This window comes from Mesocricetus auratus, unplaced genomic scaffold, assembly GCF_017639785.1.
Source record: "Mesocricetus auratus isolate SY011 unplaced genomic scaffold, BCM_Maur_2.0 Super-Scaffold_100028, whole genome shotgun sequence".
Classification (NCBI taxonomy): domain Eukaryota; kingdom Metazoa; phylum Chordata; class Mammalia; order Rodentia; family Cricetidae; genus Mesocricetus; species Mesocricetus auratus.
The window spans coordinates 19,263,964-19,290,869 of NW_024429209.1; the positions used below are offsets into that span (position 1 = coordinate 19,263,964).

General features: G+C 55.2%; 1 protein-coding gene across 1 annotated transcript in view; it reads right to left on the reverse strand.

Moving 5' to 3' along the window:
- Bmp7 (bone morphogenetic protein 7) overlaps positions 1-26,906 on the reverse strand; it is a 78,246-nt gene that overhangs the window by 44,246 nt on the left and 7,094 nt on the right. Inside the window, exon 2 of the mRNA XM_005074466.4 lies at positions 8,927-9,119. Coding sequence (XP_005074523.1) covers positions 8,927-9,119 — 193 coding nt within the window. The remainder of the gene's footprint in view (positions 1-8,926; positions 9,120-26,906) is intronic.

The following is a 26,906-nucleotide window of genomic DNA, read 5'->3' on the forward strand; positions in this document are numbered from 1 at the left end:
CCGATCTGGGTGGATTCAGGCACTGTAGACAGAGGGAGCCGGAAGGCCGGGCACGCGTAGGGAGGAGGCACGGACAAGCTGAAGAGGAAGCAGGATGAAGTGAGGGAACGGAGGTACTTTCCGCTCGCTGGCTCCAAGTGTGGCCAGCTCTGGGGGCCTCCCGGGGTGCCCTGGCTCTGCAGCTGGGTGCCGGAAGGTGTGGCAGCACCTCGTGTATCGAGGCTGGAGAGGACCCTGAACACCTAACCCACCCCAGACAAAGGTCAAAAGCCCACGGCACCAAAGCTCGGAGCTCCGCCAGCAACCATGCCCTACGGAGGTGTAAGTACTACAAGAAGAAGAAGCCGTATGTCTCTGAACCCTCTGCAGGGGAGCCACAGCTGGCCCCTGGGGACCCTGCACTGCACTATCCTCCCCTGCCTCCCCCCACCCCTGCCATACTCTCCTCCTAGACACAACCTTGCACAATCCCTCATTTCAGGGTCCGGGAAGATGGATTTTAGGAGGCTGCTTGGAGCCAAACTCAGGTCCTCACAGCAAGCCAGGCAAAGGAGAGCACCTACAATCACACCCTGAGGAGGCAGAAACAAGACACCCTGGCTTACGGCCAGCAGGTCTGGCCAAACAGCAGAGTCAGTGAGAGACCCTATCTCAAAAATGAAAGTGGAGGCTGGGCTGGTGGTGGCGGCACACACCTTTAATTCCATCACTGGGGGGGGGCAGAGGCAGGCGGATCTCTGTGAGTTCGAGGCCGGCCTGATCTACAGAGCGAGTTCCAGGACAGCCAGGACTGTTACACAGAGAAACCCTGTCTCGAAAAACCAACAAGAACAAAAGTTATGAAAGTGAAGAACAATTGAGGAAGATACCTGATGTTGATCTCTGGTTGACACTTACACACACGCGCACACACACACACACACACACACATGCCGACTCATTTCACAGTTGGCCCTGGAGAAACCTTGACCTGAGACCAGGGGCCAAGCAGGCTTCCCTAGCTGGCAGCTTCACTGAGGATTTGTGGGAAGGAGTGCTGTGATCCATTAGTCATGCCTGCCTGGGTTCTGGAGCAGAGAGAGGGCCGGACCAGAGGCCAAACGTCAGCTTTTCTTCTTCCATTCCTGAAGCGGCAAAAGCAGAGCCAAGGACAAAGAAGATGGCAATAACGCAGGTGACGGCAGGAAGACCAAGGACGACACCAGAGTTTGGCGAAGCCTTGAACATCCACTGCTCTGACGAACGTGAGCTAGCAGACGCCTTCGTGGGAAATAAGAGCGCTCTCCTGGGGCACCTGTTTCCCCCACCCTCACTGAATTAGCATCTGAGAAGGCGTTTGTCATCCCAGCAACAGATGACTGCTTACAACCAAATTGAAAAAAAAATTAATTCCCTTTGTTTCCTGCCAAGAAGGCTAAAGCAATTACAGGCCCTGATATGAAACACATATGTTAATACATTTGGAAAAATAGGTTCCTATAGGCAAGCAGAGGTCCCAGTCCAAGAATGGAGTGCTTTGGGAATTAAAGTGTCTGGTCAAGTTATCCAGACAGACCGGATCTTAAAGCTCACTGTCCCCAGACACATTCCAGCATCAAGAACACAGGGCCCCCGGCTGGCACACGCTGCCATTCCCCCCTCACCGCCAATGAGAGTCCCCCCGACCCTTGAACACCCGGGCAGGGCCCCCAGCTCTGCATAATATAATTACAATCATCACAGCAAACCTCGCGGAGTATCGAAAGCAGTATAATTACAGGCAATTTTCACTTTTTGGAAATTGAGCTCAGATGCCGAGGTAAGACTGAAAACGAGGCGGTGAGGGGACCACGACAGGAGGTGCGGGGTGGACCAGTAGCCCGCGAGCAAAGGCACCCTTGGCACTCCCACGCGTAGCAGGCACTGTGGCCTCGTCCTCCTGGTGGCAGCGCGGCACCTCCGTACAAGAAGCCTTTGCCCTACAGAAGGCCGGACCTTCCCTGCGACAGGCAGTCTCTGCGTGCCTACTGTGTGCCTCAGACTCCACTCCTGCCGACAGCGTCTGTCACAACCTCTGTGGCTGCCGCCGGGAATTCACTCAGTGAGGCTCTCTGCCAGGCCAGCAGGCTGCCAAGTCCACACAGTCATGGAACTGGAGGTGGCTACGGGTGGCAGCCTGGATGTCTTCACAGCATTGCTAGGGCAAGCTAGACAGGTGGCTTGCCCTCTCTGCCTCGGTTCCCCCGGTTGACCTATCTCCCGGTTCACAGAACCGGGGGTAAAGAGAACAAATTGCAGTCATCAGCTTCCTCTCATCTTGGGCCACACGCGCCTCGGTTGCCTGTAAAGTGGGTGGAGAGGAGGCCTCTAGCTGGGGGCCACTGCTGTAGCCACCCAGGCAGAACTGTCATGGCTGCTAGAAGGCCAGTTGCCTCTCCCCAGAGACATCACCGAGAGAGGAGGTTGAGGACTGCATCTCAAACTCCTCCAGATCTACCCAGGAGCAGGAAACAGCAGTCCCCGTACAACGGGTCTGCACCGATGCTGGGCCTGACTCCATGTGATCCAATGTAGGAGGAGTCCAGGAAACCAAGAGCCCCCCCCCGCAAACACCCTGCCAAGCCCCCACGGGACCCCACCACGAGGGCCCCACAGACACACCCTGCTACCACCGACACCCGACCGGTACCCACCCAGCCTCCAAGAAGCCAGGCTGCGGATGAATGATGGAAGGAAGGAAAAGACACACAGATCAAAACAGCCCCCGAAGCCCACCAGCTGGCCTCGACCACAGCACAGGAAGCCAGTGGGCATTTGGCTCCAGGACACGGGACAGGACCGGTTTTCCAGAACTAACTAGATTGGACACAGTGGCTTGCTGTCCTGCCCGGCTGGGGTGGCACTGAATGCAAGCTTTTTCCAGAATGATCCTTGCAAATTACTGAGGGGGCCCTGGGGGGAACCAAGCAGCACCAAGGGCTGACTGTACCTTGTCCAAGGCTGGGGGCCAGGGTCTGGAGAGGCACACTGAGAAAGAACTCCAGGAGAGGCACCCAGGTGGTCCTTACCAGGCTCTCCATGGCCCCCTCCTGTGATCTTCCAGGACAGCACTGGCACCACAGAGAGCAACTGCCAGCTACTAAGGCAGCTCAAATCCTGAGCTCATGCCCTGGAGCTGAGGTATAGTGGCAGGAGGCAGAAGTCAGGAGACACAAACGCCTGTGCAGAGGCCTACGGTGGCAGGGAGAAGCCGGAGGGTTCCGGAAGGACGGACACACACACACACACACACATACACACACACACACACACACACACACACACACACACACTCAGCTAATCCCTTCCCCCATGCCAGTACAACGGACAGTCAGAGTCTGAGACACGGATGGGGCTCTGTCCTGTGAGAAGACAGGCAGTCTGCCAGGGAACAAGTCAGGGCTGAAGCAAGGGTGGCCCCCATGCCACTTACCTGACAGTGAGTCAGTCAGTCAGGACAGGACATAAAGGAAAGGATGGCAGCCGGCTGCTCAGAGCCTGGCACCGGGGACACACGGACTACCTCAAAATGTCAACACCCAGCTCAACCCACCCACACTGGCAGCCTTAACGGACCCTGACCAACCTAACCAACAGTAATGCGTAGCCATGGTTGAGAAGCTCACTGCAGCTCGGAGTGCAGGAGGAGACCTGGGTTCGAGTCATGCTCCCCCCCCCCCCCGCCACTTCCTGACTCTGTGACCTCGGCTGAGTCACCCCAGCCTCTGAGCCAGTCTGTGGAAGGGGGGCGGTTACTGAAAAGGCCCATTCACCGCATCACTGCAAATAGAAAATACCAAAATGCGATAAACCCCAACCCTCTGCCGGCGCTGCCTGTGTGCTGTGCCCGTGACCTCTGCCTAAAAACCTGGATACAGGAAAACCTTCCCAGAGTCTTCTCACCGAGTCCTGAGCCTACAACCAAAGTGATAGCTACCTGAAAGTCCCCACAGAGGACAGGATGAGGCCAGGCGCCACCCCAGGGGCCACCTGGAGGTGTAGCGACCAGACGTGGTGGCCACTGTGGGGGTGTAGCGGCCAGACGCCCTTTCTTTTGCCCTCAGCTCCAGCGAGTCTTTCCAGCAAACCCCTGTGGCCCTCCTCCCTGTACATCCTGAGGTACAGCAGTGCGGCCTGCCCTGGGGTGGGTAAGCAGCTGGGCTCCACCTGCTCACACTGGTCTTGAGGGGGGAAAAGCAGCTGGGATGCCGTGGAGGTTGGCTGCAGCGGACTGCAGGGAAGAGCTGTGGGCACTGTTCGTACAACAGGGGCACTCTGGACAGGACACCTCTTCTCAGTGGAGAACAAGACCCAGATGTCCTGCGGAGGCTGCTGTCCCCACCCAGGGACACCCAGGCACAATCAGGGCTGGACTAGGTTGAGGAGGGAGCTGGTGAGCAGCCCCCTTGGCCTCCTCTGCCCCGAATCTCTCTGGAAGGACAGGCAGAAACAGCCCCTTCTCCCTCACAGTGACTCAGGCCGCGGTTGATCCAAGTCCTGGCATGGGAGACACTGAGGTCACCATCCTGGCAGCCGAGGACCCTGTGATGGAGCAGGGGACATTTTTCATCCAGCTGCAGACGGCATCTCAACCTTGGTGGCGACAGGGCCTGGCCTCCCGGGGCTCCTGGTGCAAGCACAGCCCTCCAGCGCAGGAGGGGATGGCCTGAAAGCTCCCAGCAAGCGCACAGGTTGGGATAGAGTGCCTAGTGTGGCCCCTGACCTGCGGATGGAACCCAGAGGATGGAAGCAAGCTCGGGTCCTGGAGGCTAGCTGGTCCAGCCTCAGGCCCTGGGTCCAGGAAATAAGGCTAAGCTGTTGATCTCCCTCATCAATCCAGCAAAGCCTCCAGAACCAAGCCATCCCCTCGGGGCCCGCCTCTGAGCCCTGACTCTCCCACAGCTGGCCAAGGGTGGCACATGTCTCCTGCCTTTCCAGATGTCTGGGGCTTGAGGCAGGGACAGGCCATGGAAGGCCTCCAACTCCAAGAGATCAAGAGGACTTGATGGAAAGTGACTCCCACCAGGGAGAGATGCTGAGGCCAGCCCACAGCTGGCTAATCCCAGCACTCCCGGAGTGTCCCTGGAGCTTAGCTGAGCCTGCCAGAGAGCCAGATGTCCCAGGTCCTGAACAGCTGGGTGGCTGGTGGCAGCAGAGTTACCACAGAGCCCAGCGTGGCGGCGGGGCTTGCGGGACGCACGGGCACCGGGCTCCTTAGCGGCCTGGGCAAGTAGGAGGTGTGTAAGGGAAGATGCAAGGCTGGAGGCATGCCAAGCAGCCATACTTCTCTACCCAGCTCAGGCCTGTGTCCCCAGGCTCGCTCTGAGGTTTAAAGTATTCAAGTATTCAGAAGCTGAAGGCCAGAGAGGGCGTTGCTGCCAAAGCCTGAAACTCTTCCTCTCTGCCGTGGACTCTCCCCGCTACAACGGGCAGGAAAACAGACCATTACTAAGCATTTAGTGAGCTCTTACTGCGTGGAAGACAGTCTCCGAAAACCTTCCCCACGCCCATTCCTTGTCAGAGGAGGAAACTGAGGCTCCAAGGTCATGACCACTCAAGATCTGTGTTCTCAAAACTAGATTAGCCCACCCCTGTGCCTCTGGAGAAGCACCTAGATTCAAGAGCGAGCGACCCAGAAAACAAAAACTTAAAGCTACAGCTTTTGAACTCCCGGAGAAGGGCCGCAACGCTTCTGTCTGTGGAGCTCAGGAAGAATGTTTAGTAGCTCACTGTTCCGGCCTTCCTGCTGCCGATGAAGTCAGCTCCCTCCCCGGCCACACACTTTCACCTGATCAAAGTCAGCTCCTCACGCTTTCTCGGCAAGCCCCTCCCTGGTGAGCCACCTCCCCAGCCCTGCTGTGGCCCTCTCACTCAGATCATGTCTGCCTGAAGTTCTAGAACCGTGGCTGGGTTACACACACGTGTGCACACGCGCACCCCACACATGGCCTTCGCAAACGTCACTGGGCTTCCTTCACCAGCCAGGGAGGAGAGAAGAGGGCTGGTCCCATACACTCAGGAAGGCCTCTTACCAAACCGTTTTGATCTCTGTCACTCTGGTGCGTGACAGACGGCATCCTGGCATGGCTCTAGTTTATGCTTACAGCCCCCACTGCCCTGCACCAAGCTCTCTTCCCTGCTTGGCTTTCTTGCTAGAGAGGTATGAGCGAATGAGCGGGCAGGAACAGGAAGGAGCAGAGGTGGCTGGGGGCAGGAAGGCGGCCGTGCAGACCGACTTTGACTCTCCCCAGACACCCAGGCGTCCTGTGGATCTTACCTCGGTCCCCAGGCCCAGCCTCATGAAGAGGACATGGCCCCATCTTCTGGAGTTCCAAGCACCTTGTTTGCAAGCAATGCTTGAAATCGAATCTGGGTTTTCATGTGAGCTGGGCAAGTGCTCTACCACTGAACCGCCCACCCCAGGCCATCGAGACTCTTAGCCGGGCCATGTGTTTGATCTTTCTTGAAGGCTTATACCCAGAGGTTATCTGCCAACAAGTGGAGCATCCATCCCCTGTGTCCAGGGCTCTTGCTGGCTTCCAAACGCGCCTCTCAGAACGCCTCATTGAGAGGTCCGACTTTCGGAATGTAGTGGTATCTAGTGAGTCCTGCCTGACCCACCTCGGATGGCTGACTGGCCATACACACACTCTTCTCCCTGCGGGAACGTGTGCTCTCCTGGTGGCTGAGGGCCATTTGGTCTGCAGGTCACCTCTGACCCCGAGCCCCTCTTACCTGTGCAGAACTTGCTTCCTGATACCACAGCTTTGCATGGTGTTTTTCCAGGGAAGGGGGAGTCTCTGCGCCATGCCTGTGCACACCCGCCAAACCCCATGTTGGAAGGTGCTGGAGGCCCAGAGGCCCACAAGCCCAGTCGGGCGGCTTCACGGAAGTCAGGGCCACACCACTGATGAAATAATGGGCTTCACGGTTTATTTGTCAGCTGCTTCTGTGTGCACATATGCCAAATGCCATCTCAGAGGTCAGATAGTGGGAATAAATGGCGGGGTGTGTTGTGTGTGTGTGTGTGTGTGTGTGTGTGTGTGTGTGTGTGTGTATGTGAGAGTGAGAGAGAGAGAGAGAGAGAGAGAGAGAGAGAGAGAGAGAGAGAGAGAGAGAGAGCATGAAAGTCACAGAAAGTTCTGGTTGAGGTTCATCCGAGTTTCCCAGGGTGCTACAGTAATGAAGTCCCACAAACAGGGTGGCCCGGAACATTAGGCCTGGACTCCCTGGAGGCTGTGACTTCAGAAATAGAGTCAGTAGGGCTTGTTCCCTCTGAAAACTCTGTGTGTGTGGGGGTACCTGAGTGTGAGTGTGCGTACGCACATGCGTGTGTGCACCTGTGTGTGGATGTGCTCTTCTCGAAGCCTGCTGAGGTGGCTGTCAGCCTCCCCTCAGCATGACCCCAACTGTTTTCACCCGGGTTCCCCCCGTGTCTCCTATGGCAGAGAGGGTCCACTCCACGCGACTGTGAGGATGTCGCCTGCGTATGTCTACAGAAACACTAGTTCTGAGTGAGGATGTTTCCACTGACAGATCTGGAAGGAGAAACGGGGCTGAAGAGGTTGCCTGGGAACTCAGTGGTGAGAGGAGGCCTGAGCTCCTCAGCTGCCTCTGCTTCTCCTCAGCTGCCTCTGCTTCTCCTCAGCTGCCTCTGCTTCTCCACAGCTGCCTCTGCTTCTCCTCAGCTGCCTCTGCTTCTCCTCAGCTGCGGTCCATCGACAACTTTTGTTTCCTTCCTCCTGGCTGCACTGAGGACTGAACCCAGGGCCTTGTGCATTCTAGGCGAGCACTCCGCCACTGAGCTACGTCCCCAGACCTCTCTTTTGCCTTTCAGTTTGAGACACGGTGTCACTAAGGGATCCTAGCCCTCCTGGGCAGCGGAGTACCACCGGACTCAGTTTCAACTGATCTACTACCAGGAAAGCTCCTGAGGGGCCTGGTCTCCAGTTACCAAGCCCGGGCCGAGTCTCCGTGTGGCCACTCTCTCTGGCTGGCCTCCTGCGGTGGTTTTGGCACACCTCGGTTTTGCACGTTTCACAGACTGCTTACTTCAGAGGGCTAGTGTGTGTCTGAAGTGACACGTGGGTACAAGACACTGGGAACACGCACACACAGACGTTCTGTTTCCTTAGCCACCAGGATGAGCTGCCCGACACAGTGCCTGGGCCAGGCTTCCCTTGTCTCTGTTCCCATCCCAGATGAAGAGTCTCCCACTAACTTCTGTGCCACGGTGTCTGTGGGGACAATAAAAGTCCCACAGCCTCAGAATAGGAAAGCCCAGCAGGAAAGAAAGGCAGCCTTGGCTGTTAGGGAACTTTGGAATGTATCTGAGGGGCAGCCCCCTCAACCCATCATCTCTGAGCGCTACCTTTCTCCAGGCTGGAGAAATAAGTCCTTCAAAACAAACTTCTGGTTCTTGACCTAGCAATTCTTGGACAGCCAAGAATTCTCTGGCTGTTTGCTTTGGGTTCATTGTTTCTTTTTTCTTTTTCTTTTTTCTTTTCCTCCCCTTAGCATTTGGTTACAAATGGCCATTTCCATTTGGTGATCTGACATCACCCAGGGCTCAGAGCAGTGAATAGAAAGACCATCAACACCAGCCCTCCCTCCCCTTCCCCCTGCTCCCTGCACACCACCATACCTAGACTGATTCACGTAGTCTTGTGCAGGGAGGCCCAGGCCCAGGCTCCCAGGCTTCCTGGCCCTGCCAGTATCCCTGACCAAGTTCACACAGGGTCATAGTTTGACGGAGCACGCGCACATCACACACCTTAAGGCGGCCATCTGGCCTAAGGCCCAATAGTGGAAGCCACCAGGACCGTTGCTGGCCCCACGCTCAGCCCCCGCTCCTTCCTCTGAAGCTGGGGTAAGCTCAGCCCCCGCTCCCGCACAAGGCAGAACCTACCTGCCGGAGTGCTCCTGGAGCACCTGGTAGACCCTGATCTGGAAGGTCTCGTTGTCAAACCGCTCCCGGATGTAGTCCTTATAGATGCGGAACTCAGCTGCAGTCACCGCTTCCCCCTCGGGGATCTTGGAGAGGTCAAACCGGAACTCCCGATGGTGGTAGCGGGGATGGAAGAGTTCCTTGTCATGTTCCACTGCAGGGGAAGAGAACACACCAGCACCGGAAACATTTAGTGTCTGGCTCGTCTCCATCCGTCTGTGCATTTGACCTGAGCAGGGCGGACACCGCCTTTGGCAAACCTTTGTGAAAAACCTTCCATCCCATAAAGACACACTGGGGACCCGACGGTCAGGGGCGCAGACCCTAGGGCCATCGTGAACAACAAGAGCATGTCTCTGCACCCAACTTGCTGGGGGAGAGTAGAGCACTGAGCACAACCAGACAGGAGTCTCAGAAGCTCGGGACGGGGTTCGAAGCCAGCCTTGGCCACTAAGCACTGTGGCAGCCAAAGACTCCCGATGCCCCATCATCTGACACCCGGTTTCACCATGTGGAAAACGGGGCTGCCCTGTATGAGGGACCTGATTCACATAAGTGACTGGCAATGTTATGGTAGAGAACTCTCAGTGGTGAACGTGAACCTTGTCCAACGAAGGTGCCATGGTGTTTCATGACAGCAATAGTAACCCTAACTAAGACAATATTCTTTTCCCAAGTTGATTTGTGACGGTGCATACGGGACATGGGCTACAGGGGGGTAGTCCTATGAATGGGGACAGGGAAGGGTGAAGCCACATGAAAGCCTGAGGCTCAGGAGGCAGCCACAAGTCCCAGAGCATCCTGTCCCGCAGTGAACAGCCAGGACCAATGCCCACACCACCCCATCTGCTCGCGCAAGGAAGGAGCTTCCAGGGTACACCCCAACAGCATCCCCACCCGAGCAAAGTCACTAAGGACCACCCTGTAGCCAGCTAGGACACAAATGGCCATCCACAGTCATGCCGGCCTCCAGGAGGAAGAATTCAGCAGTGACCCCAGCCTTTGGACGCCACCCTTTAGTTTCTCCGTCAGTGGGAACTGTTAGGGGCCTCCTGACTCCCACCACTCTTCTTGGCCCTAACTTCTGCCCACCCTGCAAGTATTCCCTAGGCTCAGGCTTGGCCTCCTCGCACTCTGACGCCTCCCGGGGAGAGCTCATCTACCCAGGACATGGGTACAGCCCTCAGGCAGATGGCTCCCTGCATGCAAATGACCCCACCTACAGATGACCGCCCATGTGCTAATGGCTCCAACACTCTGCATATAAACAACCCTGGCACACATGTGGCCTGCTCTCATACCTGGATGTCTCCCGGAGCCAACTGCTCATGTGTGTCCAGTCCTCTCTTGAGCTCCAGCTTTGGGCCTCACAGACCAATGACAAGCAGCCCCCAAGTCACTCATAAACCACCCCAGTCATGACATTTTCTCACCCTGGCCAAACAGCCCCGTCCCTGTCTGCTCTAGCACAATCACACCAGATGCACCTCTTCCTCCTCATCCAAAGGCTCATAGGCAGTTCTAAGTCCTCCCTCCATCCCGCCCCCTCTCTCATAGTTGAGTTTGGGCGACTTCACCTATAGGGACCAGGCTACCATGGGAACTTCTGCTCAGGTTCCAGTGGTCCCCTGGAGGTGTCAGGAGAGTGCTCTTGACCCCCTACACACACACACACACACACACACACACACACACACACACACACACATACACACACACTGCTGAGAGATGTCCTCACCATGTCTTCCAACCCTCTTTCCTGCTCTTCCCACAGAAGAGCCCTTCCTTCCCTCCCCTTCCCTTCTCTCCCCTCCCCTTCTGCTGGAGTGGCCCATGCTTCTCTGGGTGGATGAGGGTGATGCCCGAGCTACCCTGCGTCTGCCCAGGAGCACCATGGGCCCCCAGCTGGAGTGCAGTCAGAACCCACAAGCTTTAGTCCTGGGCTCCCAGGCTTCAGAGCAGCTCCACTGACGAACAAAAGGGTCATACAGAACAGAAGACAGCAGACTGGGACATCTCTCATAGCAAGGATGGCTGAGGAGCCCAAAGGCACAGAGGGCACAGGTCTCGCTAGCACTAGGAGATGCCCATGATGCATAGCTTTGGCCACCGTGAGGTTGGAGGAGTGCCTGCTTTGCAGGTGAGGAAACTGGGGAGGCCAGTTAGCTTACCCACAGTGCAAAGTGGGTAACTGTGGAACTCAGAGTCCTACACTTTCAACCTCTGTTCTCTGAGATCCGGGGTCCAAGTCTGGTCTCCACTGTGCCGCTCAGCTGTGTGGCCTGGGTCATGTGACTGTGCTCTTATGTCTCTGTGTCCTCAGAGGATAACAGTAATGGCCCTGGCCGTCATGGAGGGTGACCCTTGAGCAGTAATGGCAAAGAGTGTCTGCCACTCTCAATGATGAGGCAGGAGAATACCCAGGAGTGCAGACAATGGGATATACCTGTGGGTGTTCACATCACAACACCAGGACAGGGTCACTTGCCAAAGAAAACCAAGGACTGGCGAGGCAAAAATAAATAAACAAACAAATAAATAAGGGACACTGTATTAGTTACTTCTCTGCTGCTATGATGAAGATCTCAGAAGAAAAGCAATACTAGGAGGAAGGGTCTATTTGAGCTTATGAGCAGACATCAGAGTTCATCACCACGACGGTGAGGAAGAATGGTTCTAGGCAGGCATGGTGGCTGAAGAATTCACTTCTTAAACTGCGAGCAGAGGAGAGAGAGAGAACGGTAAACTAAGTGACCCTGAAGCCCTGGGACTCTAAAGCAAAGTGTGTACCCCCACTAACAGGACAGTGCCACACCAGAGAGGCCAGGACGTCCGCATTGCTCCTGGAGGAGGGAAGAGACGGTTTTCATGGCAACAGTTTCCATACGCATCACATCAGTCAACACAGTGCTTATGAAGGCCCAGGTTTGGGTTGGAGCCCGGGCTGGACAGTACCAGAGAAGTGGGCGGAGCTCATCGGGCCTGCGCGCGCCTGTGGAGGCAAGACCACGGTATTTGGATCCCCTGGAACTGGAGTTATGGGTGGTTTGCGGGCCACCACGCGGGTGCTCCGAAAGAGCAGCCAGTGCTCTCAACTGCTGAGCCATCTCTCCGGCCCCCAACAGCCGCTAGACTTGAATGTTCACCTGGGAAAATGTGGGCAGCAAAACCCGGTCTTGCCCCCTGTACACACGTCACTCGGTTGTGAGCCGGCTCACACTCGGCTGTCTCTAGAATGTTCCTCTGGAAGAAGTGGAACTCTGTTCTCATTAACCACTTACTCTGGTCGCCACTCCCCGGCACTAGAGACGGCTGTGTGACCTCAGTCACTGTGAGCTGCATTCCTCAGTAGACCTCCCATCAGTCTACCCTGTGACTGGGTCATTTTACTCAGCCATGTCCGCACGATTCGCCAGGTTATGACAGGCAGGCATCAGACTGTTCCTTTTCAAGGCTGAGTACTATTCCACCCTACGGACAGACCGCACCCTGCTATCTATCCATCCTCCTGCGGGATTTGGATTGAGTACTATTCCATCCTACGGACAGACACACCCTGCTATCTATCCATCCTCCGGCGGGATTTGGATTGCTTCTGTTCAGCTGTTATGCCGCTGCTGGCACGGATGTTCAGGCTGTCCCTAGAGACTTTGCTTTGGGTTCTTTTGGACAGAGACTAAAAAAACAGGGACGGCTGGCTCACATGCTAACTCTGTTTGTTACCAAGAGGAACTCTGGGGGCTGGAGGGGTGGCTCAGAGGCTAAGAGCACGGGCTGCCACTCTTCCACAGGTCCCGAGTTCAACTCTCAGCACCCACGTGGTGGCTGGCACCTAAAAGCACATTAAAGAGGAACTCCACCCGCACCACGGTCAGCCACAGCCGCCGCCCACTTTACCAAGAGGTCACTGTGACCCAACTTCTCCATCAGAGACGGTTATGACACGGATGGGAAAGAAGGTGATGACCCCAGGACCCGTGTGGAAAAGCCAGATATGGTGGCATGCACCCGTGACCCCAGCACTGGAGAGCTGGACACGCTCACAGTGAGCTGTGGGCTCACTGGTCTGCCAGCTTTGATCATTACTGAGCTTCAGGTCAGACAGACTTTGCCTTAAAAAATAAGATGGGTAGCTTCTGAGAGATGACACCTCCGGCTGACCTCCAGCCATCTCACACACACACACATACACACACACACACACACACCCTCTCACTGACCTAGATACCCACCCATCCTTATCCCACACGTTACATCCTTGATCCTTACAAGGCCCCTGCTGCAAGGCGGGTTTATCTCATGACTGACCAGACTGAGGCTCAGTATAAAGTCCCTGGCTACAGCCACAGAGACCTGGAGGCCCACAGACCAGGGCCTCGCCACTCTGAGCCAGTGCTGGCCTTGTCCTGAGCGGCACCTGAGCTACAGCCCGTGGCCTCCCCCGCAGGCTCACACTCATCTGGCTGCCACGTAGCTCTGTGACTACATCAAGTATTTGCAGTGCTGGTCAGGCCTCCAGAGTCCCCACACCAGCTCTCCTGAACACGGGGCTGCTTTGGCATCGGCGGGGGGCGGGGCATCTTTCTGTCCTAGTCTGCAGCCTACAGGGATGCTGGAACGGAGGCGGAGCCGAGGAATGAGGTCTCTGCTGCGAGATTAAACACTTTATAGTGTCCACATATGTGCAGCACAGCTCGAACAATGTCATCATTGTAAACTGGGTGAAGCTGAGGGTTTGAGCTGGGGTGGGGAGGGGAAAAGATGGGTCTAATTATCGCTCCAGGGTTGGGCCAGTTGTTTGCCTAAGAAGACCCAGAATGAAAAGAGCAAAGATGGTCCGTGAGTCTAGGGCCTTCCTCTCTCCACAAGTCAGTAGTCAGCCTTGACTTGTCACTCAGTCCCCAGGGTGAGGATTCGGATACCCAGGGCTCTCTGGCTCCAGCTGCATCCTCCAGTAACGGGAAAACAACACAAGTCATGACAATGTTCCACTAAACCAGTCGTAGGCAGGGCAGCTTTGTCCCAGACCCCTTCTGCACCTCTCCACTCTGAGCAGCACCCGATGTGTCTGTGGGTGTCATACAGATGGACACCATTACCAGAATCTGGTAGGCTGAAGTCATAATGTCGCCACACCCCACAATGCACTGCAGGGCCTCGAAATGCAGAACGGCACGAGGGGATTAACGGTAGCTCATGGCCCAGGGTCCTGATTACGGGGAAAGCTCTGGTGACAGGGTCACTTGCGCCTACAGGTGCAAGGACTGTCCAGCAAAATGATAAGGCCCACTCTCGATTTCTTCTTTTCTTTCTTCTTTACTTATTAATCTGTTGCGATGACGGGGACTAAACCCAGGGCCTTCGACATCCTAGACAAGCCCTCAACCGCCGAGCTACACCTCCGAGCCCATTTCTGACTTTTTTGAGATGCAGTTTCTTGTTAACTTTGAACTTGCTGTGTAGCTGAGGATAACCTTGAACTCCCGATCCTCCTGTCTCCATCCGTCAAGTGCTAGGACTGCAGGCTTATCCCACAATGCCTCCCAGATGTTATCGTGCAATGTTGAGAGGCTCTGAGCTAACCAGAGGTCAAGGGTGCTGGACTTGGTCCCTATCTGGGCTGTCAGCCAGCTGGGTGGACCCCAAAGCTTTTCATCACTCTGAAGTCCTCTTTCTCTTCCAGCAGGTCGTGTCACACAGACTTGCCAGCATCCCCCCAGCTTTGACCTACATGTGGCTCAGGACAGGCCTCTCTCCATGGGCACTGCCCAGGGCAGTAGCCACGGACCCCGAGATGTGGCCACTGTGGCTGGGTTCTTTGCTTTTGTTGTTGTGGTTAATTTAAACTTAAACAGCCACTTTGTGGCCTGTGGACTCCCTGCCCAGCAAACGTGCGCAGCAGGGTGGAAAGCCCTGGGGATGGCGCTACTCGGCTGCCCCAGGTACCGCCACCTGCCCCAAATTACCCCACTTGATTCGAAGTGGGGAGGAGGGCGTGTGTGTGTGCGCGCATGTGTGTGTGTGCGTGCGTGAGTGTGTGTGTGTGTGTGTGTGTGTGTGTGTGATACACTGGACGGCTGTCTTCAAAGGGAGGGGATTTAAGGTCAGGTCTGCGAGCAGCAGAATTCCACGGAAGGGGCTGTGAGACAGCTTCGTAGGTAAAGTGCCTATGAGGGAAGCATGGGTGGGGATGGGTTTGGATCCCCAGCACCTACATCAGAGCTGGGCATGGCAGCACACGTCTGTAGCCCAGTGCTGGGAAGACAGAGACGGGAGGGTCCCTGACACTCATCGGCCAACCAACCAGTCTAGCTGAATTGATGAGCTCTGGGTTCAGTGAAAGACCCCGCCTGAAAACGTAAGAGGGAAGAGATCCACATTCGACATTAACTGCCGATCTCCACAAGCACCTGTACATTAATGTGCTCGAGCATGCACATGCAAGCGAGCGCGCGCGCGTACACACACACACACACACACACACACACACACACTCCAGAGCTTGGGGTCTGAGGCTCATGTGTGGGTTTCAGGGACCCTGGAGACTGATGTTCCCGGTTCTGCCTGCTCAGGTCACAGGGTCCCTTGAAACAGATGTTCACAGTACACACATGGCTAATGTCACTGTGGCGACAGTGGTCAGATGTGTCCTGGTGACACATGCCGGGCTCTGCTCCTGGCCCTTGGCCCCTGGCTCCTTCGCAGCTGACAGGAATCAGCTGGGCAGGCACAGCTCATCCCTACCTTCTCATGGGCTCTATCCCTTCCCGTCTGGAGTACAGCTGCCCATTCGCTGCCTGCTGCAGAAACAGAACACCCGTCTCCACTGTGGCCAGAGCTAGGGTGAGTCCTGGCTCCACATTCCCGGCTCACTGCTCTTACTGCGGATCTGAGGATCCCCGCGGGCTATGGGAGGGTCGAGAAGGCTCCCCCTAGATACAGTTGGGATGCTGATGGCGGTTGGGCCTAGTCTATTCCCGAGAGTTACTATGTTGCCAGGGGACCCCACTCTGACAACCTCTGGAATGCATGACACCCGTGGAGCCTGAAGGTCTTCAAAGACAGCTGCCGTGGCTCCTCGGTTCATCTCTGCTCTGCCTACCCGCTCCTCCCCAGGCGCTCAGCAGCTTCTCTGGGGCGGTGGGGTGGCGGAGGGCTCGGTTACCATCCCTCGGTGCCCAGGACTGAGTGTGGATCCCAACAGCGTGAATGTCCGACGGAACACAGCCCCCGCCAACCACGGACAGGGACTCGGGACACGTTAGCCCAGTCTCTAGGGCTCGGCTTCCCCCTGAGACACAAAGCCCCACACACAGAGCCCCGTAGTTCTGGGACTGTGGGAAAAGCGCAGACAACAGAGGCCAGCATGCAATGTGGCAGAAACAGGTCCCTGCTGCACAGCTAGCCCGGCAGGGGCCCAGGCCTAGCTGCCAGGTGGGAGTGGACCTGTTTCCTCCTCCTTCCCCACCGGGCCGGGGGAGACACAGACCGCCCCCCCCCAGGCAGCTGGGGCTGCAGGGTCAGCTGGGCAGGCACAGCTGCTTTCAGGTATCCAGCAGCAAATCAAATCACATGAGGATTTATAATCCTTCCTGGGGTCTGGGTTCTATCAGCCTAAACTCATTAGCCCCAGAGATGCAGGTGTCTCTGAGAGGAACAGGCTCCATCTCCCCTTCAAAATAAGAGTCTTCTGCAGGGGGGGGGCTGACCTCAGGCTCCCGACCAGTCGCGGTCAACTGAGTGCTGGACTTTACTCCTGGTGCGGAGACGCTGGAGATGGTTTGGCGGGAGCTGGACGTCTTCAAGGCCCTCCCTTTGACTCAAGCTCACAGTGCTACAAATGGCGCTCAAACTCCTAGTCAGAACGACCAGAGCACTTTTAAAACTGCCTGTGGAGTCTTGCCTGGTGGAGCTCACGCACCTTTAAAGTCCCAGCACTGAAAGCAGTGGCAGGGCAGTCCCTGTGTTTGTGATGAAACCCTGGGAACCCGCCCTGGAGCTGAGGAAGAGTCTCCCACGGCAGACACACCAAACCAGGGACCTCCCCATGCAGGGCTCCTGCAACCTGCGATTTAAGAACGGATAGGCTAACGAATACACATGTTTACAAGCAGACAGTGATGGCCCCTCGGTGTGAGAACCTGGGGGCCCCAGAGAACGAAGGGAACCCTAGATCTCATCCACTGCTCCAAGTGTTCGAGGGCAAATGTTACAAAAACAGGATTCTGTGAACCAAGACGCTCATCAAGAGACTATCGGGCACGAGTAAACTTGATCGTTACTATTGTGAGTAACCCGGCTGCAGTCCAAGAGCAGGCACAACACCCCTGCGTCCCCAGCACAGCCACAGGGGACCAGAGGCAGGCTTCCTGCCACCCATACACGTGGTGAGATCTACCTTCTAAACCAACTGAGTCATGGGAGGGCATGCTGTCAAGCTTCAAGTCTCTCTCCAAAACTTTCAGTTAAATCCGGAAGTTCAGCCACATCATCAATAACTCCAGCTACTTTTGCCTACACAATGCCTTTCAGTCCTCGGGCCTCGCTCGTTTGGTCACAAAAGAGCTGCCACCACGCCAGCCATCACGTCGCCTTCATAGAATCGCACTCAAGCAAGACAAAGTTTTGTTTGCTGGGCAGTCACTGACTCCGTGGGGAAGCAAAATATTTTTCCTGAACCACCTCCTAGCCCGTTGTGCAGGTTTCCTGTTGCTAATTAGAATAACAGCCCAGGGCATCCTCAAGCTGCAAGGGAAGCAGCAAACAGGACGAGGTGGGGTGGGGCGGGGCTTACCCTGCAATTGCAGTTGCTGTGAGCAGGCCATGTTTGCTCCAACAGGCCAGGTAGCAGAGGAGGCGGGGCAGCCTTATGGTCTGTCTACTGACAGCGCTGGGAGCCTTTTCTGACCAGCACCTGCATCCTCTCCAGGACACAGGCGGTGCTTGCTGGCCTGGAGTGTCCTTTCTGAACGCTTGATGGGGGGACACTGATTCCCCCCAACACATGTAAGCTGCGCATTACTGAGCTGTGGCGCCCAGGAGGATCAGAGAACACTGGCAAACAAGCGGGCACACGATGGCCAGAAGGCATTCTGTGACTATCCCCTAGTCCCCCAGCCATCAGAAGAAACACCCAGGCCCTGAACAGGCTAGACCCCACCCACTGATGAAGGGCCTGCCAGGGTTCAGGTCCACATGGCCTGAGTCACCTCCAAGGATCAAACGTAGACCAGACTCCAATGACACTCTAGACATCTTGTGTCTACTTTGACCGGGGAGACAGCCGTCACCCGTCTCTGTGCAGGACTCAGACGGAATGCCATCCGTTTCTACTTCCACCTGGAGGATGGGACCTCTGACCTTCCTGACCTCTGACCTTCCTAGGTTACTGTCGTGTCAGCAGCAGAAGGTTATGCCGAACTTGAGCTGGGTCTTCAAGGCCAGACCTTCGGGACGGGGGTTAAGGAGAAACCTCGGGCAGCCCGTGGGCTGCTGAGAGTCTGGTTTGGTTAGTAGAAACCTCGGGCAGCCCGTGGGCTGCTGAGAGTCTGGTTTGGTTAGTAGAAACCTCGGGCAGCCCGTGGACTGCTGAGAGTCTGGTTTGGTTAGTAGCAACGGCTAGGAGATGGAGCACTGGCCCGCGGGTTCAGGGCCCTGGGTTCTGTTCCCAGCGCCAATAAACGCAGAACAACCAGCGAACTCGGCCAGCCTTCTGCGTGCATCCATGGTGGCACTGCTGTGTTTGCAGACTCTGGAAGGTAGCTCAGGCTCCACCTCCCCACGCATGGGATGGAGTCAAACCACACATGCGTACCTTCCCAACTACAAGTATGCAATGCAGGAAACCAGGAAGAGGGAGAGAAGGTCCCAATCCATTCAACACGGCTCCCGACAGAGCGCTCACCTCCCCTCTTGTCTTCCGCGAGCGCATCTGGCCACAGACCAGAGCACACCTTTCTTCCCTCACTTGCAGCGAGCTGTGTCCTTATGACCCAGTGTGACTGGAGAATCCAGGAAGGCGACATCTTCCAGGGAACTTCAGGGGAGGTTACCAGTACTCTATGCGGGGAGCTCTTCCTGCTGGTCCCCAGTCCTGTTCCTTTAAAAGCCCTGACCAATGGCAGATCTTAATCAGCCAAGATATAACTTTCTGGTGTAACAGGATCAGCCCAGTGTGATAACACCAACTTCCTGTTTTGTCTTGTGCCCCGTAGCACTGGCAAGCTTCTGTCTGGGCCAGTGTCTCCCTGCTCAGGAATGCCGCCTGCATCCAGTGTCCTGGATGGAGGGCTGAGACACCATGCTCGGGACCCTGGCTGCATGCATGCCTGTAAGTCAGTCACACGGAGGACAGCAGCCCTGGCCTCAGCAAGCCTGCACCAATCTCCTCTCCCCTCCTATTAACCTGGCCCCCAGGGTACAGGCAGCAGAGTCAACTCCAGAGTCCATGAGCTCAAAAGAAGGTCTTGGATCTACCAAGGGGTAGGAGTGGTCCTCAGAGCTGGGCTGCTTATGAAAAATTCTTCACAAGGATGGGGAACAGAGACCTGACCCCCTGGTGGAGAGGATACTGCCCTGGGATCGGGTGGGAGACTCACATCAGAGGAGACAAAGGTCCCAGCAAACCGGGAAGGAGGTTCCTGAAGAAGGACGATTCGCCCAGATGATGTCTGTTCACGGGGGTCAGCAACAGAATGCAGGCATCCACAAAGGCTCGTGGCGCGCCAGGCAGGAGACACTCAGGCTTTGACTTCCACAGTATCTGAGGAAGCCACACTGGCAGGCCATAAGGGACTGACAACGGCCACAGAGAACACACCCAGCCTGAGCGCCAGGAAAACATCTATCCAGCATCCCTGACCCTTGGACCGTAGGTAACTGTCACTTCTGGTAATTTCACTCGTGTTTTAGGCCAACAAACCGTTCTGAGATCGTGGGTTGTAGACAAACAGGTGAGTAGCTAGGCTGAGCTTCGGACTGTGGTTCAACTCCAGCTGAGGCCTAAGGTAGCCTCTCTGCTGTGAGGGGTTTTGAAGCCCGTGGGAAGCTGCTTGCCCTTGTCCATCTGAAAAGGTCAGCAGGCTGGGACACCCAGTCTTGTCCTGGGGGAGCTGGAAGAGATCATGTGAATGGAGCTAGAAGTCCTGGTACACATTTCAGCATCTTTACCCTGTAGGGAGTGGGAACAGGGCCATCCATTTGGGCTCCAGGTGGAAAATAGCTGGTCAGCGGTTCTCAAGGTATCTCCTCTCCACCTTCGTCTCTGGGGACATCTCTCGGGAAGCTAGCAGGGCCCAGCAGTGGCCCCACTATGATGGCAACACTCCTTCCTTATAGCCAGAAAGTGGCCCACCCCCAAGAATGTGGTATCCCCGCTCAGCCTGGCTGCTGCAGGCTCACAGCTTCTGAAAAGTCACCCTGAGACAGTGGCTTCCAACTGGGGGGGGCTTCCCCTCACCCAGAAGATGGGGGGGACACATTAGGGTGGTAGGACTCTCAGGATCTAGTGTGTGGATGCATAAGAGATGGCTGGAAATTCCACAGTACACAGAGCAGGGTGACCCCACAGACCACATCCACAGCACCCCTTGATGGGGAAGTCTTGTGTGTATGTCAATAAAGCACCGTTGGCCAATAGGGAAGCAAGATAGGTGGGACTAGGAGTCCAGGAGGACTCTGGGTAGGAGAAACACAGAGAGTCAAGATGTAACTGCCATAGGGGTAAGAAGCCTGGAAACTTTTCTCCGGTAAGAGAAATATTTAGATTAACAATTATGGGGTAAATACTTAAGTCAGAGCTAGCCAGTAAGAAACAGAGCAAAAGGCCAACAGCTTCATAATTAATACAGCGTCTTGTGTGTTATTTGGGGACTACAACACGGCAGAGCCCAGGCGACTGGTGGGGAAAAACCAAGCAGCAGACAAGATAAAGGCTTCTCTTCACAACCCCTAGACTCCCTACAAAGGGAACATCCACATTCCCAGGGTGTTCAAGCCACACTGGCCCCAATACTCCTGGGTCCCCTTCCCCACCCTCCTCTCCACCTACCCAACCCCCACGAACACAACCGAGAGCCAGCGAGCGGGTGAGAGGCCAGGCATTTCATTTATTGTTTCCTCCTGTGGTGAAGGACCAACCAATGCCTCCATCCCATAAACATTTACTGGCCCTGGAAGATTCCAGGCCCCACTGCCATTTTTAAGGGCTTGTCTCTCAACAAATGTTAAGGTCAAGTCAGTCAGAAAACGGAACTTGAGAAGGGAAAGGGGTGGGGGTGTGTTTTACAAAGTTCAAGACCGAGAAGTAAATGGAGAGACCCTAGACAGCCCCTGCCCGCGAACAAATGTCTGCTTTAACAAATGCCTGCTTTATTCCAGCGCTTTCCCAACAGGCCAGGGAGCTTTGAAAGGCTCTGGGCACTGCCCTTCTGAGTCTCCAGTTGCTGTCCGCCAGTCCCCTTTGTGCTAACGGACCTGAGGATTGATGGATTATTGACCCATGAGGTATGAATCCACAGCACTGCTCCGGACAGCAGGGAGTGGCCGCCTTGCCACAGAGAGCCCGGAGACCCCACGCAGACTGTGCCCAGCGGGCATCTCCAGTAGGAGTCGGTCCCGTGGGCCCGGGCTTGGGAAAAACCTAATCACATAGCAAACCTTAGAGACAAGCATGCCAGGCATCCATGTACCCACGAGAGGTGACACTCTGGTTGCTTCCTTTAAGACACAAAATAAGGATAAATTATGTTGGAATAAAGAGATTTTCAAGGGAATCTCGAAGCTGGTGTGTAGAGGCCCTACCCACGCGATTTACCCAGGTCCTCCCTGACGTGAGCCTCGACCAGAACTGAGAGTTACACTGGGGGAGCTGCAGGACCTGAGCCTTGGGAGCTTTGGGAGCGACCGCTCGCTGCTGTCCTGCCCCAGACCCGACCCCAGACCTCACTCTGTGCTTCCCTTTGGCCTTTCGTTCTTACAAGAGTGAAAAACTTGGGGGCTGAGGCGATGGCTCAGCCAGTAGAGAAGGCTGCCACACAAGCTTGAGAATGACTTCGGGGCCTCCACAGCCACATGTGAGGCTCACATACATCTGTTACCGCAGCAACAGGAAGGGGGGGCATGTGGATCCCTGGAGCTCGCTGGCCCGGCAGCCTTCCAATGCTGAGGTCTGGGTTCAGTGAGAGACCTTGTCCCAACAAATGATTGATGAATGAATGAATGAATGAATGAATGAATGAATGAATGAATAAGGCAGAGGGTAGTTGAGCGACAAAGACTGGCAGGGCACCTCATGTTGGCCTCCACACGCAAACGCAGACACGGGCACAGGCACACACTTAACCATGTAAAAACCAGCAGTTCTCAACCTGTGGGTCAAGACCCCTTTGGGGGTTGGGAAGACCCTTTCACAGGGGTCACCTAAGACCATCAGAAAGCACAGATGTTTACATCGCAATTTGTAACAGTAGCAAAATTACAGTTAGGAAGTGGCACCAAAATACTTTTATGGTTTGGGGGTCACCACAACGGGAGGAACTGTGTTGAAGGGTCACGGCATTAGGGAGGCTGGGAACCACTGGTGTAAATGCACGCACGCGCACACACACACACACATGCACACACACACATGCACACACATGCATGTGCACACACACGCACGCACACGTGCGCGCGCACACAAAAAGAAAGGAACTCAGCTGAGGCATGTGCTCCGGGTCCTTACCCCTTGCCTTGACCTCCGCCAGCAGCTGTCACCTGAAGGTCATGAGTCTTTCCCCATGCTCATGGCCCTACTACAGAACATGAAAGCCCACAGTCTGCAGTCACCCCCAGTGCCCAATGTACACTAAGCCCATAAATGGTCCACACTCTAAACACCCTCTGCCCCTCACTTCCTCTCTTGGTGTGTTCTAATTCACCCTGGATACAGACAGAGGTCTGTGCATTTGAATTGCACAGCCGCTTTTGTTCCCAGAGCCATCCCGGAGTGGTCCCCAAAATGCACACACAGACAAAGAAAGGAACTCAACTCCCCGTTGGAGGACACCCAGAGAAGGGTGACTCCCCCACATTACAGCACAACTGCAAGTGGAAGCCCTGGGCACGCGGCGAGGCTACTTCCACAGACTTCTCCACCCAGCATGGCCAGGTCGGCCTGTGAAAGACACATGGAGCTGCCCTGGGGCTTGGGGGTGGGGGAGGCATGTAGGGCCCACATGTGGGTACACAGGCCCTTTGCTCCGACAGTTCTTTTCTAGCCAACAGAGCAAGGTGCTACCATCATCAGGATGGAGAGCTAGATGGAGAGGGGCGTGCCTGCTTCTGGCTATCTTGCGCATCGAAAGGAACCACAAAGTCAAGGTCAAGGCCCAGCATCTGTTCCCAGGCGGTCTGCTGTCTTCCTCCAGGCCCCTCCCGGGCCAGAGAGGGCTTGTGTTGAGTCACATGTGGGCCCACACTCATCAGGTAAGGTAGGGGTCACCCCATGCACTTAGCTTGCAGAAAACTGAGAGAAAGCTAGACGGGGCGGGGCTGCCACAGGAGGAAGCCTCACTGAACGTCTACCTAGGGGGCTAGCTCTGACCCTGCGGGGTCACTTTGACCCATTTCAGAGCGGGTTAGATAAGACCCTGACTATAGTGTCTGGGTTCAGCCACACGGGTCCTGTGGGGACTGAGAAGCTGCCTCCAAGGCTTGGGGACAAGGGACAGCCGATACCTTCTGGGAGATCGTCGGCAGTGTCCTCATCACCATAAGCCCTAAGTCCATCACCAAACAGTTCCGCAAACTCCCGAAACGGTACCAGCAGCAGCTGGGGACCAGGTGTTCAAACACGTGAGCTGGTAGGGGACAGTTTGCACTCAAGTCCTGATGCTCAACAAACACGGGGACTTCGTGTTGCTTTCCCCTCTCCAGGGCCCTGCTTACCCTGCTATTTTCATCTTTGCCTCCCCAACGCGCGACTCGGTATGCGGTCTGTGCTTTCAAAACGCACTGGGGAGGGGCCGCGAGATCAGACACGTTTACAAGACTCTGCCTGGAATGTCATCACCCCCGCCATGCACACAGCCAACACGCGAACACCTGGTGAGCCCTGGGAGTTGTGCTAGGCAGAGGCTGAGCGAGCTGCAAGGAGGGCTGAGAAAATAATCAGGGAGGAGTCTCCCCACACAAACGGACTCTGGGAGCCCACTCCACATGGAGGGAGGCTCTCTCAGCCTGGACACACGGGGGAGGGCCTGGGCCCTGCCCCGGGGGTCATACAACAGACTTTGAAAATCCCCCATGGAAGGCCTTACCCTCCCTGGGGAGCGGAGGGGGGAATGGAGTGGGGTGTTGGGGGGGCTGGGGGGGAGAAGGGGAGAAGGGAGAGGGAGCTGGGAGTAACATGTGTAAAACGTTAAATAAAAAAAATTATAAAAAAAAAGGAGTCGCCTCATCAAAAGCCAAAGCAACCAGATACCCTAGGTTGTGAGTGTGCGCACGTGTGGACATGTGTGGATACGCATATGCATGTGATCACGCATGTGCATGCATGTTTATGCCTGTATCTACGTGTGCATGCATCCATGCATGTTTGCAGGTGCATGACTGTGTGACGTCACCTGGCGGGTGAGTACCCTGTCCGTTAACAGAGAGTGTAATGTCCACTGCCACATAAAAGCAACGTCGAGGCTGAGACGGTAAGAAGGCACACAACTCGGATCGGGGCCGAGCACGTGAAGCCCTTGGTTCTAAAAACAGCACAAGTCCGCACTCACAGGCAGACTTAATTAAGCATGACAGCAGAGATGGAAGCCTAAAGGCTTTGGGGAGATAAAGATGGGACAAAGCATGTGGTCTGGGAGATGCTGAGAAATTTGTGTACTGTGCTGGACTTTCCAAAAAGGCATGGAGAGCTGAAGGAAGTTTGTGGGGCTTGGGAGGAGGGCACCCACATCTGCCTCAGGCCTTGGACGTGATCTCTCTCCTTCTCTGGCCTCTATGGAATCCACCCTCGGCTTTGGCGAGGTGGTCTGCTCAATCGCAGCTGCAGCAGTCAGGGGGGCACCTTGCACCTGCTCCAATCACAGCGGAAGCCCCGGGCTCGGTTAATGAATGATCTGGGCTCGTCCAATCACAGCGGAAGCCTCAGGCTCAGTTAATGAATGCTCTGGGCTCGTCCAATCACAGTAGGAGCCACAGGCTCAGTTAATGAATGTTCTGGGCTCGTCCAATCACAGTAGGAGCCACAGGCTCAGTTAATGAATGCTCTGGGCTCGTCCAATCACAGTAGGAGCCAAAGGCTCAGTTAATGAATGTTCTGGGCTCGTCCAATCACAGTAGGAGCCACAGGCTCAGTTAATGAATGTTCTGGGCTCGTCCAATCACAGCGGAAGCCTCAGGCTCAGTTAATGAATGTTCTGGGCTCGTCCAATCACAGCGGAAGCCTCAGGCTCAGTTAATGAATGCTCTGGGCTCGTCCAATCACAGTAGGAGCCACAGGCTCAGTTAATGAATGTTCTGGGCTCGTCCAATCACAGTAGGAGCCACAGGCTCAGTTAATGAATGTTCTGGGCTCGTCCAATCACAGCGGAAGCCTCAGGCTCAGTTAATGAATGTTCTGGGCTCGTCCAATCACAGCGGAAGCCTCAGGCTCAGTTAATGAATGTTCTGGGCTCGTCCAATCACAGTAGGAGCCACAGGCTCAGTAAATGAATGAATGCCCTGGGCTCATCCAATCACAGCGGAAGCCATAGGCTCAGTTAATGAATGTTCTGGGCTCGTCCAATCACAGCGGAAGCCATAGGCTCAGTTAATGAATGTTCTGGGCTCGTCCAATCACAGCGGAAGCCTCAGGCTCAGTTAATGAATGCTCTGGGCTCGTCCAATCACAGCGGAAGCCTCAGGCTCAGTAAATGAATGAATGCTCTGGGCTCGTCCAATCACAGCGGAAGCCTCAGGCTCAGTTAATGAATGCTCTGGGCTTGTCACTCCCCAAAGGGAAAGCATCCAGAAAAGGGGTGGGAAGAAATATTTCAGTAATGAGATTTATTTTTTAATTAAGCTTTCTCATGCTGGAATACATTTTTATTTGAAGCTTCTATACAGAACCCTCACTCCATTTTGGTTTCCCTGGTTGTGATGTTTTTAAATAGCCACAGATGCTAAAATCCAGAGAAAGTGCCAGCATTTTCTCTGTTCACCTTTGGTCAGTGGGTGTCAAGTTCCCATTTATGTCAGATGGCATCATGTGGTGTGGTACAGAGGCCTGGCACATCTGACTGGGGTGGATGGAATTAATGACAATTTGGAGAGTTTCTAAATCTCAGAAAAAAGGGGGGAACTCAACTTGGGACATTTTCTTACATTTCAAATACTTGATCTCAGTATATACCTGCTTTTTATTTTTAAGACATATTCTCGTGTAGCCCATGCTGGCCTCAAATGTGCTCCATAGCCAAGGCTAGCCTTGCATGTCCATCTTCCTCCCTCTACCTTCCAAGTGTTGGCATTACAGCGCTGATTTGACATGGTGCTGGGAATCATATTCAGGGCCTCCTACATGCTAGACAAGAGTCTGATCAATCAGCTGCATTCCCAGCACTCAGTTTCGATAGGAGAGATGACTCGGTGGTGAAGGGTGCTTGGTGCTCAACCATGAAGCTCAGAGCTGTGACCCCATCGCGCACATACAGAGGCTCACAAATGCCACTAACTCCAACCCCAAGGAATCAGACATCCTCTTCTGGCCTCAGTGGGCAATTGTGAGTACATGTGCATACATTCTCTCTCTCTCCCTCCCTCCCTTCCCCCCCAACTCTCTCTCTCTCTCTCTCATACACACACACATACACACACAAGAGCTAGAGAGAGATGAGAGAGAGAGAGAGAGAGAGAGAGAGAGAGAGAGAGAGAGAGAGAGAGAGAGAGAGAATAATCTTTTTTAAAAACCTGAAAT